Source organism: Oryza glaberrima, chromosome 3 (assembly GCF_000147395.1).
Source record: "Oryza glaberrima chromosome 3, OglaRS2, whole genome shotgun sequence".
Lineage (NCBI taxonomy): Eukaryota > Viridiplantae > Streptophyta > Magnoliopsida > Poales > Poaceae > Oryza > Oryza glaberrima.
In genome coordinates this window covers 28,219,408-28,231,940 of record NC_068328.1, presented here as the reverse complement: position 1 = coordinate 28,231,940, position 12,533 = coordinate 28,219,408, and the positions used below count along the sequence as shown (strand labels likewise).

At 44.4% G+C, this 12,533-nt stretch overlaps 2 protein-coding genes and 1 pseudogene across 2 annotated transcripts; 2 read left to right on the top strand and 1 right to left on the bottom strand.

Moving 5' to 3' along the window:
- Nucleotides 1-1,445: 1,445 nt before the first annotated feature.
- On the bottom strand, nt 1,446-3,575 carry LOC127765516 (DNA-directed RNA polymerase I subunit RPA12-like). Its single transcript, XM_052290430.1, has 5 exons — nt 3,394-3,575; nt 3,263-3,303; nt 2,139-2,225; nt 2,000-2,056; nt 1,446-1,900 (listed from the first exon to the last, which is right to left on the bottom strand). Exons 1-5 carry the CDS (start codon nt 3,509-3,511, stop codon nt 1,823-1,825), a joined length of 381 nt encoding a protein of 126 aa, XP_052146390.1. The 5' UTR covers nt 3,512-3,575; the 3' UTR covers nt 1,446-1,822.
- Nucleotides 3,576-4,048: 473 nt separating this feature from the next.
- On the top strand, nt 4,049-5,290 carry LOC127766391 (uncharacterized; annotated as a pseudogene).
- Nucleotides 5,291-7,620: 2,330 nt separating this feature from the next.
- Nucleotides 7,621-9,079, top strand: LOC127765535 (HMG-Y-related protein A-like). The gene is made up of 2 exons (XM_052290451.1): nt 7,621-7,862; nt 7,966-9,079. The coding sequence occupies exons 1-2, from the start codon at nt 7,800-7,802 to the stop codon at nt 8,599-8,601; spliced, it is 699 nt and encodes a 232-aa protein (XP_052146411.1). The 5' UTR covers nt 7,621-7,799; the 3' UTR covers nt 8,602-9,079.
- The last annotated feature ends 3,454 nt before the right edge of the window (nt 9,080-12,533 follow it).

Sequence of the window (12,533 nt, the reverse complement as noted above, 5' to 3'; positions counted from 1 at the left end):
AAATTATTAATTATTTTATTTGTGACTTTTGATTATCTATAGTACTTTAAGCATAATTTTTCGTTTTTTATATTTACAAAAAGAATTTAAATAAGACAAGTGGTCAAATGTTGCAAGTAAAAAACTGAAAATCCCTTATATTATGGGACGAGGACGAAGGGAGCAACATACAACCCCTTGCCTCTAAGGCCTTTCACAGTGACCATCCACGTAGGAGATTCTCATACACGTACACAAATGCTGGGTCTCGCGATGCATTTCGCATCCCTACGGCAATCTGAAATGAGTATGCCTCGCCAAAATTTTAGTGTACAAGTGTTCAGTTTGCTGACCTTGTGTTCGTTTCGGATGGTTGGGAATCAAACTCCTCCGCACGAAAAACATAGCAATCAATTAGCACGTGATTATTTAGTTATTAGTTTTTTTTTAAAAAATAGAATAATATGATTTTTTTAAACAACTTTCATATAGAAACTTTTTATAAAAAACGCACCAAAATAGCAGTTTGAAAAGCGTGCGCGCGGAAAACGAGAAATAGGAGTTGGGAAAAGGGGAAACAAACTGAGCAAAATCTCAAATCCTTCTGAATTCTGATCACGCATGAGCATGACTCATCTGACCTCTTTGGCTCTTTACCACAATCTGCTTTAGCTAATACTACTCCCTCCGTTCCAAAATAAGTAGTTTTATACTATTCATGTTTAATGTTTGACCGTTTGCCTTATTTAAATTTTTTTATAATTAGTATTTTTATTGCTATTAGATGATAAAACATGAATAGTACTTTGTGACTAAATATTTTTAAATTTTTCAAATAAGACGGACGGTCAAACGTTGGGTACGAATATCAATGGCTGCACTTATTTTGGGACGGAGGTAGCACGAGTGCTCGGCACGGCATGAGCAACCAGAACGTGAACCAAACAAGCTGCAGTCTCGAGCTCAAGAACAAGATAGCCAGAAATTCATATAGACCATTAGACCAGGAATTGGGACTGCGAATTTGTCCCAGCTTCATCTCGAACTAGTTAAGAAAAAATTCTCCTTAAAAAAACTAATCACTGGATTTGATAACTTGGTCATAACCTGAAAGTCCCAACAGAAAATGATTTGAAACGACAACAGAAAACCTCTCAAGATGAGCTCTTACCGGGAGTCACAGCGCTACTGATACGCACCCATTTATCGCAAAATTTGGAATCCTGGTGCTGACAAGAGTACACCCCTCAAACTATACGAGCCTTTCTTATACACCTTTTCATTTGCAGTTAGCAAACAATGCCATATCTCCTAGAAGCTGAACATGTATGATTTATGGAACAGGTTGAAATGGCATAGGTTGAGGGCATAAAGGATTTGAGGGAAGTAAGAGAGCTCATATGAGCACCGTAAGGTCCAAAATGCAGTTTCAGGTTAATAATCTTTAGAAAACAGAAACACTTCGGTTATGTGCAATTAGCACCCGCGAAAAACAGCATGATTGAGGATTGGACATGTGGCCCAAAGTAATGTGATTCTTTAGGGTATGTTCTATACTACACTTTACCAAACTTCTTCTCCCTCGTTTTCCAAGCACATACAATGTTTTTGGCAAACTGCTAAACCATGCGTTAAAGTACTTAATTAATAATGCACTAATAAGCCACCCCATTTTCCATGCACGGGGAAGAGGTTCCTAAACCCTTCTCCCGAACACACCATTACTTGTCATAATTCAAGCAAAGGCATAAAAAAAATATTTCAAAATCACTTGTCATGTCAAAGCATGGCCATTTTTTAGACCACAATCGTAGAAGTGATCAAAAAGCTCATTCTAAGGTGACTACTGGTTCTCATTGAACTCATGCCTGCATTTTGCGCACTTATAGAAAACAGTTTGCCCCTCATCTGCTGACCGTAACTGCAATTACACATGTTTCATAAAGTAGTTAAGCATCAAAGCTAGAAAAAGGAAAATTAAGCTTATTGAACATCAAATGTTCAAGGATCGATAGCTGACCTGCTTGGTGTAATACTGAAGTTCAGGATTTTTGCATTTTTCACACTCTTTATTTACCTAATGCAGAAAAGGATTTATGAATATGTGCAGAACTACAAAATACTATCAGACTATATATTGATGAAAAAGCTTAACTTACTGTAGCTCTTTCGACAATTACGTCTTCCTCCTTCAGTGTTGTTTCAAGAATCACATATGGATCAAGTTTTAGCTCTCTTCTAATATCCTGTCAACAGCATGCAAAATGTCAACTACATATAAATAGCCATGGAAATCTTCTTTCATATCTGATATAAATGGTTGGGACAAGATTCAAGAAACCGCACAGTTCATTAAAAAGGCAGGACCTGTGGTCCATAAAATTAAAATGTTCATTTGGCACCTTTTAGGTGCTGTGTCTTTGTTAAGTACTATAAGTGTACAAGTATGGAGCATAGGACTTAATCAGAGACTCAGAGTAGCCTACAAATGCCAAGCCAGAAAATCACTATACATCTTACCTTGCTGCTCCATAAGATGTTTGCCTACAACTCATACTATTCCATTACCACAGTTGATTCATGCATGTGAAAGCATGAGGATATTGCCATTTGAGTCATCTCAGCACATAAAATAAAATCTCAGACCAATACTCCCTCCGTTTCGAAATATAAGGATTTCTAGGATTCAAATGTTGTACCACAATATAAGCATTTCTGCACTGATTCCCATCATTGATTCCCATCACTTCAATGATCTCAGAGCCAATCAGATGCTTCAGAAGGGAATCTAAGAAAATCAAAGTTCAAAAATTGACAACTGCAATGAATAAAGAAAAAAAAAATCTTTTGACCTAATCTTAGTAGAGTACTTGCTAAACAACCTAGAAATCCTTATATTTTGGAACAGAGGGAGTAGCTCCCAAGAGATGCATTGCATTATCCCAAGGAAGGCAGCATGGATATTTGTAAAACTAAAAATCTACTAAAGTGCACTGCCATGTAGATTCAATAATCACCAAGCCATTCCTCTATATGAAATACGATACTGAAGCACGACACAGTGAGACCGTCCTTTTACCTAAACCACAAGACTGGATTGCTCCACCGCACAACCATATATACTCCTCGCGTAAATCAAACTAAACTATATCTCCTAGGATTACTACACTGAATGAATCGCATTATGGATTTTAGATACTTGAGGGGAAACAAAATCGGTCGCGACTGAAACAGACGAGCCCAGGGTTTCGCGCGAGCTAGAGGGTAGAGCAATCGGCCGCACCTCAGCCGTGACCGTGTACCGCGTCTCCTTCCCTTCGATATCTGCGCCGTAAAAAAAGAGAACGAAGGCATCAGCCGCAAGAAGAACACAGCCCAGGGCTTTGCAGGGAGAGAGATGGGGAAGACGACGACCTTTGGCCTTGCGCTTGAAGCCGCAGAGGGGGCAGGAGGCGGAGCGGACGGAGTCGAATTTGAGGAGGGTGCCGCACACGCCGCAGAAGAGGAAGTCCCGCGCCTGCCAGAAGGCCATGCCGCCGCCGCCGCCGCCGCCGGCGAAGTGTTCCTTCTCCTCTAGTCTGTGGTTGGCTGGCGATGGTGGCTTGGGCCGATCAAAACGGCAGGCGTGTTTTAGGGTTTTTTTTCTAGGTGGGCTCGTGGGATGGGCTGATGGGCCTACGAACTCTTGTTTTTCTCGCCGAATTCTTTTGGGAAAAGTACACCGAAGGTCCCTCAACTTGTCAACGGGATAAAAAACATCTTGAACGGCAAATCCAGATATACGGTCTCTTAACTATACAAAACCAGAGGTGCTTCGGCGGTTTTGATCCCAGATTTGGCCTACGTGGTGGCTGAGTTAGCGTGGGACCCACGTGGGTCCCACATGTCAGTATCTCTTTTCCCTCCTCTCCCTTTTCTGCTGTCTCTCTCTCTCACACACTCTTCTCTCCGACGGCCGACGATGCAGCACGGGAGAAGGGGAGGGTGGCGGAAGGGCGAGGCGGCGGCGGCGGGTGAACGCGGTGGCGGGCTCGTCCTCCCCGATCTCACTCTCCGGCATGGGGAAAGGATGGCGCAGGCGGCGGACCGCGCGGGAGACCAGCGGCAGGCGGTCGTGGATGCGGCGCTCACGCGGGGCTGGGCTGGCCGCGCGGTCGTGGTTGGCGGCGGGTGAGGTGTTGGCGGCGAGTGCGCCCGGGAATCGATGGGGCAGAGGCGGCGGCGGTCGTGGTCCGCGAGTCCATGCAGCTGCGTTCGTTGTGGGGGATTGGATTCGGTCGTCAGCTGCGTTCGTTGCTTTGATCGAACCAAGGCCACGCGATTCCGTTCCGATCGACTTGTTCCATTTCATCTACTGTCTCAATCAGTTCAGTTGTTGAGGCGCATTTGATTTTTGATTTGGGTCGAAAATTTGATGGCTCAATCTGATCTGAGTTTTGGGATGGATGGATGGATGCGTGCAGGGCAACGGAGGACAGGGAGAGGAGGAGATGGTTGAGCCAGGGGAGCGCGGGAGGGGGAGTGGCGGCCTCCTCCGGGGTCGCCGTCAACATCACCACCGGGCCCATGACGGAGACGGAGGACGACATGGCCGTCGCCGAGGAGGAGGAGGTGGTGGCGGCGTCGGCGGAGACGGAGGAGCACGTGCAGCGCATCCTCCTCGCCATAGACGCCTTCACTCGCCAGGTCCACCTCTCTCCATTCATTGATTTCGCTATTTGTCATTCTGAATTTTTCATCGATCGATGAGATTGCAATGCCAATGCAGGTGTCGGAGATGCTGGAGGCGGGGCATGAGCTGTTCAAGAACCTCGCCGCGGACTTCGAGGATCGCCTCTGCTCGTAAGACCACCATCCATAGCCATGGCCATGGACACACACACCCGCTAATAAAATAATTGGTTTGGTTGGTTGCTTGATGACGAGCAGCATAATCAATCGATGCAATCTGGTTTGTTTGTGAATTTGGCGTGTGCAGGATCCACAAGGAGAGGAGAGGGTGGAGAGGTGGGAGGACGAGATCCGGGAGCTGCGCGCCCGTGACGTCGCCAATGAGCAGGCACGCTCCCTCCGCCGCCACCGCTCTCGCCTGCCGACGTCGCATCGTTCCAGCCCGCCGATGCCGCACCGCTCTCGCCCGCCGACGCCGCCTCTCCGCAACCGTGCTCGCCCGCCACCGTCGCCGCTTCGCCTGCTCTGGTCGCCATTCTGGTGCGGCGACGGCGCCCGGTTGAAGAGGTGCCCCTTGGGCCGCCCTGCGCCGTCGCCTCCGGCCGGCTTGCCCAGTCGCCAGAAGATAAGAGAAGAGTGAGAGAGAGAGGAGAAAGGGAGAGGGTGATGACGTGCCCAGCTGATATGTGGGGTCCACGTGGATCCCACGCTGACTCAGCCGCCAAGTAGACTAAAATAGGGATAAAAACCGCCGAAGGGCCTCTGATGACCGGTTTTGTATAGTTAAGGGACCCAGTATATTTGGTTTTACGGTTAAGGACGTTTTTAATCCCATTGCCAAGTCGAGGGACCTTCGGTGTACTTTTTCCAATCCTTTTCTCGCGCAGAACGCGGCCCACTGAAGTAATGGACTGCACGTTAAATAAATCTCTTTTTATCTTTTTACATGCGCATAGTTGTTTAAAAAAATGAAGAAAATAACCCCAGTAAATAAGCGCATCATTTTTATACTGCATCGGGAAAATGAGTTATTCTAATTTGTGACAGAATTAGCATTTGTTTCCAATAAATGAGTAGAAGCATTTATTTGGAAAGAGCAAACGGGGATTTAAAAAAAGTGAAATGACTAAAGTTTTTTTTATAATAATACGCACATGTAACATGGATATGCGTTCTCTAACACATTCTTTGCATAATAGACAAAGACTAACCATAAATCCCTAATCCCTAATGTGAGTAAAATACTATTAAAAACGCAGATTGTGTGCGAGTATCTATATATAAAACGGTATGAACAGAGTTGAAAAGGTCTAAAGATGTTCTTACACTTGGCATGAACATTCAAGGTTTTAGTTATAGTAAATATCATGGACATTCGGCTACCTATATCATGTTTGGTATAGATTCATATCTCAGATCCACAGAAAAAAATAAGTTTGCATGTTATAGATATTTAAAATTTTAAATTTCATTTGAAATGAAAGCAGAATGTTTTATTCAAATGTTATCAACGTAATCATAGTTCTAGATCTATGGATTTATTAAGTTAGATCAAGTTTTATAGTAGAGGCGGTGATCAGCTCTTATTTATCGATATTATATACTCTTAAATTTAAAAACTAACATATACATTATATTGCCTGTAGGACACTAGTCCCAATATATTTTTCACCAATCAATTTATCTCTTTCTCTATTATTTTTTAGAGTTTCTATGGAGGTTGTTCCTTGCATAAGAAGTGGATACTCTAGTCATCTCTCTATTCTTTTTCTCTCCTCCACGTTATTATCTAAGTTTACATGATATATTGGGCTTGTGTTTAGAGGCTTCTAGTACTTGCTCTTAGGAAAATCTAACTCAAAAATTTTTTGAATTTAAAGCTGTACAAAGAGAGCACCAGTTACCGCAAATTATGAGCCTCCGCTGATCAAAGTAAATAGGCACTCAAACGATATTGACCCATTCAGAGCTTAAAAGTTTTTTTAATAAAGAAACCAGAGATTAAATAAAATCCACTATTAGCCAAACTAGTAACAAAAAAAGGATCAACCAGCTGTTGCTACCACGCAACACCACCACCGTCACAAGTCACGTGAAAACGACCGCCAAACTCGCCAGCATCTGATGAGACTATCCTTTGCCCAGTTGACACTTTCACAAACCACAAACCAGATGCGACCATACGAGCCAATTAGCCAAACCACTTTACCACTCAAACAATGCTTATCACTGTATATATTAATCCTACTAGTATACTAATCACCAGCTCACTGAACCGAGCTGGCCGAACCAGCCCGATCAGACCGGAGTAAGACCGGAGACTAAGACCGGACTGAGAGGGTATGTTTGGAGAAGTTTTGGTAGCTGCAGTTTCTTCTAAAATCCTCAGCTGCTAGAGGCTCTCTCAAACAATTTAGATTCTTATTTAGATTTTAAAAAATTATAGTTGTAGAATCCATAAAATGAATTAGAAACTAGAAGAAGCTGAGTTTTCTAGCTCATCCAAATTATTACCAACTACTACATCCGTCATATTTTAAATGCAACCATAAGTTTCCGTACCTAACTTTTTATAATTAGTATTTTTATTATTATAAGATAATAAAATATGAATAGTACTTTATGCATGACTTATGTTTTTAATTTTTTTAAAAAATAAATAAGACGAGCGATCAAAGCTAGGTACAAGACTGCACGACAAAGGAGCTTCTCATCAGCTGTTTTTTTCTCTCTTTTAAATTGAGTTTTTTTAGTACATAGGGAGTATAATTTAAGCTTGCGAATAGACTAAGGGGCTGTTTGGGAGAGGGGCTAAACTCTCTCTCTCTCAAAAAAAAAAAAAAAAAGAAGTTCCTATCCCAAACACCCCCTAAACCGGACCGGAGTCACAGGAGGAGTAGAGCGTGCAGCCGCGACCGGTCGTCCGGCCCGGTACCACCCGACAGATTCCTTGTCTAAACTGTACTTGCATTCCATTCCCCCCCACATCCACAACCACAACCCCCCTTCTCCTCTCAGATCCGCGTCGCGGCGGCCCCAAATCCCACACGCGCACAGCGCAGCACCAACGCCGGAAGGAGACAGCGCCCCTCGCCCCCGCCACCCCAACCCTACGAGAGGGAGGGAGCCAGCCAGCCAGCCAGCCAGGCATGGCCACCTCCACTTCCACTGGCCACCGCGCCGCCGACCTCGTCCTCCCCTCCTACCCCGAGGCACGCTCTCTTTCTAAACCCTAGCTGTTCCTGGCCAGATGCCCAGATCTGTGGCGGAATTGACCGGGTTTCTTGGGTTGTCTTCTCCTTCTCTTTGCTGCAGATGATCGTGGAGGCGATCGCGTCGCTGGCGGAGGAGAACGGGTCTAGCCAGGCCGCCATCGCGCGCCGCATCGAGGCGGCCCGCGGCGGCGGCGGCCTCCTCCCGCCGTCGCACCCCGCGCTCGTCGCGGCGCACCTCTCCCGGATGTCAGCCGCCGGGGAGCTCGTCGCCGTCGCGGGTGGGAAGTACGCGCTCCGCCCGACTCCTCCGCCGCCGCCGCCGGCGGATCCGCCGGCGGCGGCGGTGGCGGAGGAGGAGGAGGAGGAGGAGGAGTTCCTCGCCGATGATGACTCGGCCGACGACTTACCGCCGCCTCCTCCGCCCAAGCGAGGCCGCGGCCGTCCCCCGAAGGTGCGCCCCCCGGGCTACCCGGCCGTACCCGCCGCCGCCGCACCCGTCCCCGTCCTCGTTGGTGCGCCGGTCGACGGCTCCGTCGCCGCCGCCGCCCCCGCCGTGCCGCGCCGGCGTGGCCGCCCGCCCAAGCCGCGGGACCCGCACGCGCCGCCCAAGATCCCACGCCCGCGAGGGCGCCCGCGCAAGAACCCTCTCCCGGAAGGGATGGTGCCGCCGCCGCCGACGCGCCCCGGCGCGACGGCCAAGCCGCGCCCGCAGTTCGCCGAGGTCGGCTTCGTGTGAGACGACGACGCCCAAGCCCAAGGCCGAAAGAGGAATCGCTAACATTTCACTCAAGTTTCCTGCTGCTGCTGCTGTTGTTTCATGTGGAGTTCTTTCTCCGTTCGTGTTGTTCTAATTCAGGGAGGAGCGTGTGTAGGTGCTGGACGATGACGATGACGGCGACGACGACGGCGATTGCCGGTTGCCGCCGGAGGTGGTGTGTTTTCAGTTCGTGGTGTTGCTGCTACCCTTTTGTCGCCGGAGCAGCCTTTGCTTCCCGGTGGTGTATCCTGTATCTGTTGTCACGCACGCCCAGAAATTGCAATGCAATTTTTAGTTGATCGTTTTGATTCGGGGGAGATACTGTCCGGGTTTGTGCTTCTTGTTTCAGTGTATGACTGTATTGATCATTGATCATTTTAGCTTCTGCCTAGATCTTTTGACATTGTAGTGGTTGATTTCAAGCAAGAACTGCAAAGGACTCACTGCTTCCCTGTTGTTTGCTGTTGTTCCTGCTGCAAAATTGATGATGGTCAATGCTCATTGTCTTCAGCTTGATCCATAAGGATGATCAATGCCCATCGTCTTCAGCTTGATCCCTCCTATGGAATAAGGATTTTCGGAGGATTTTCTCACGGGAATTGAACTAGTTCCGGTGAAAATCCTGTACAGTTACTAGCTTCCAAAGGTGACCCGAGTTTTGTTGATGAAGTGTTCCAATATCGTTGCTTAGCGTGTCTTGAGCTGTCAATCTATTCGTTTCGTCTCCTGGTAGAAATGTCTGAGCTGTTGGCGTGTGAAGTTACAGTGTGATGAACCGCGGATGTTACAGTTGGACTGTCGAAAGACCTGAACGCAATCTGCAGCATCAATCTGATAAATTCGGACAGACTTACGGACAAGAACACGACCGAAATCGCGGTCACTCGCTCGCTCGCCTGCTCGGCGACCAATTTTTCCACGCAAATTTCCTGTACCACAGACGATGCGGAGAATCTGAGAATGCGATGTCTCTCTCTCTCTCTCTCTTGCTTTTGGACCGAAACTGAGCGATCAGCCTGCTGACGCGGAGAAAGAAAGAAGGCCTCCTTCCATCCACGACGACAACGAGGAGGAGGATCTCAATCAGTTTCTCCAATCTCCACCGGATAAGATACATAACAATGGTGATGATGATGATCAAAGTTGTTGTGTGCTCATGTGCTGCCGGGTGATGGCGACACTGAAGACGAGGTCCTAGGTTCGTCATGGGCGTGCCTTCACGCAGCAGCAGCAGCTGTCGCAGGTGGAGGTAGGTAGGGTCCCTGGGCACTCGGGGGGCATCACACATTCACGGGTCTGTCTCACGCTTGCCTGTCAGGCTGTCACGCAAAAAAAAAAACTAAGATATATCTCCGTTTTAAAATAAATTAAACTAAGGATATATCAATATTTGTTATACTTTCTCTATTTCAAAAAATAAGTATTTATAGGGTTAATATAGATATTAAGAAAATATGTAAGAATGATTAGAGGAAGGGTGTAATTGGTTAAGAAGATAAAAATGGGTGAAAGAAAATGGTTGTGACTGATTGATAGGAGGAGATATGTGGAGAAATATCTTCATTTTACGACAAGGTACTGTTATAGAAATAACACATTATTTATTTTAGTGTAGTTTATTTCGGAACGGATGGATGGAGTGCTGGGCAAAATCTGTTCCAGCTGTTGATTATACTACTTGATTGTGTTTAGCTGATAAGTTCTCTCAGGGATTAGTCATCAGTGAGTGCTTCTTGCTGTGGGTAGGTGACTTTTGTTTATGGTGAAGTCGTAGCAGCCTTTGGAAACGGGCGAAGTTTGTTGGGAATTTTCAGGGGTGTTTGGCTGCATTCACAGGCTGTTACGTGCCCACGTCCATGTTCCTGCCGTTTCCGGAGGGGGCATGTGTTCAGAACGCTTCTCCTGGGCAGTACTCCGCCGCTGGATTAGGCTGCGTTCGGAAGCCTGGCTTCCCAACCCGGATGCGTTCACGGAACGGTCCATTAGCGTGTGATTAATTAAGTATTTGCTTTCGGAAGTCTGGCTTCCCAACCTGGATGTGTTCACGGAACGGTCTATTAGCATGTGATTAATTAAGTATTTGCTATTTTTAAAAAAACGAATCAATATGATTTTTTAAGCAACTTTCGTATTGAAGCTTTTTGAAAAAAAAACACCTTTTAGCAATTTGAAAAGCGTGCGTATGGAAAACGAGAAGAAGATGATGAGATTTTACGCCTAGTGTTGTGCTGTGCAACCGAGAGGAGGCTGGGCCTGGTGGATCTGTCTAAATGGAAAGGAACGTTGAACATGGTTTCGGAAATTCGGGTAGTGTATGACATATGATACTGTAAAAGGGTATTGACGGTTATCGTTTTTATGTAATTAATTAACTTCAATAAAATTTGTTATTATGTAAAAAATATTTAATGTTGTCAATTTCTTTTCTTGTTGAGTCGTCGATAGTCTTGGTTGTGAAGAGTCGAAGGACCATAGCATATTATGTGCTATGAAGTGAGTGTTTCGAGAGCCTGAAAGTTTCAGTATTAGAGTGAGATTTCATTGATCGAGGCGCGAAAACCAGACGGGATTTGAAATCCAATATTCGAGTTTAGATGACTTCTTTGCTTACAATGGATTGGGTCGAGGGGGATAACTTATCCGGTATTAAAAGTTTATGGTGAGAGATATCTGGTTTTTGGGTTTAGGGGGTAATTCGGTCAACCACGATAGTACGGGGTGGGTGAGGGGGTAATTCGTACTCTTTCCAAAGCTAATTGACCAGATGCGGTTTTTGACTTTTTTGACTATTTTTTTAATTTAGAAATTAAATATTCTCATCTCCGATTTCAGTTGATAGTTTTTTTAAATTTGAGTTGAATATTTTGAATTTTGGTATGAAAGTTTTCAAATTTTATTTGAACGTTCTGAATTGTAAGATGAAAGTTTTTAATTTTGATTTAAAAGTTTTCATACCTGAGTTGATATTTTTCAAATCTTGATCTGATTTTGTTTCAAATCCAAAAAGCTTTCAAAATTTTAGTTAAAAGTTTTTAAATTTGAGTTAAGGTTTAAAATCTTCACTTCAAAGTTTTTAAAACTAAGTTAAAAGTTTCAAATCTTGACTTGCAATTTTTTTAAACCTAAGGCCTGGTTTAGTTCCCAACTTTTTCTTCAAACTTCCAACTTTTACATCACATCAAAGCTTTCCTACACACAAACTTCTAACTTTTTCGTCACATCGTTCCAATTTTAGCTTATTTTATATATATATATATATATATATATATATATATATATATATATATATATATATATATATATATATATATATATATATATGTATGTATGTATGTATGTATGTATGTATGTATGTATAGTCCAAACTTCAAAGAGAGCAGCATGCAAGCAATTGCTAAAGTTGGGAAGTTAGTTTTCTTGACGTTGGGACGTTTGAACCTCCGTCACGACGCAAAACAACATGTCTAATTAAAGTCACTAATCCTAATCTTCTACACTGAAGCTTTGGTGTACCATCAAAAATCTGTCTTAAGAAATCATTGACACAACAGAAGCATAGGGTGTTTGCTTAATTTCTACTATACTTTCCAAACTTTTTAAAAGCAGCTGTTCAATCATGCCATGGTTTAATATTTACTATCTTGCCTAAGACGTGGCCACTCTTTAAACAAAATTTTGGCAAGATGGTGGGCTTATTTAGTTTGCTACCATGACAAAATATTAGCAATGTCAACACATGCAAATTTCAGTACTGCCAATTTGTTTTTATCTACTAATTGAATATATATGTTTTGCTACGGATAAAAGAAAATACATTACAATATTTTCTAAAATAAATTTTTCATGAAATGTGTTACTCATCCCTTTTCTATAGGAAATATTCCCCTTATTTTGATTTTATATATGGATAT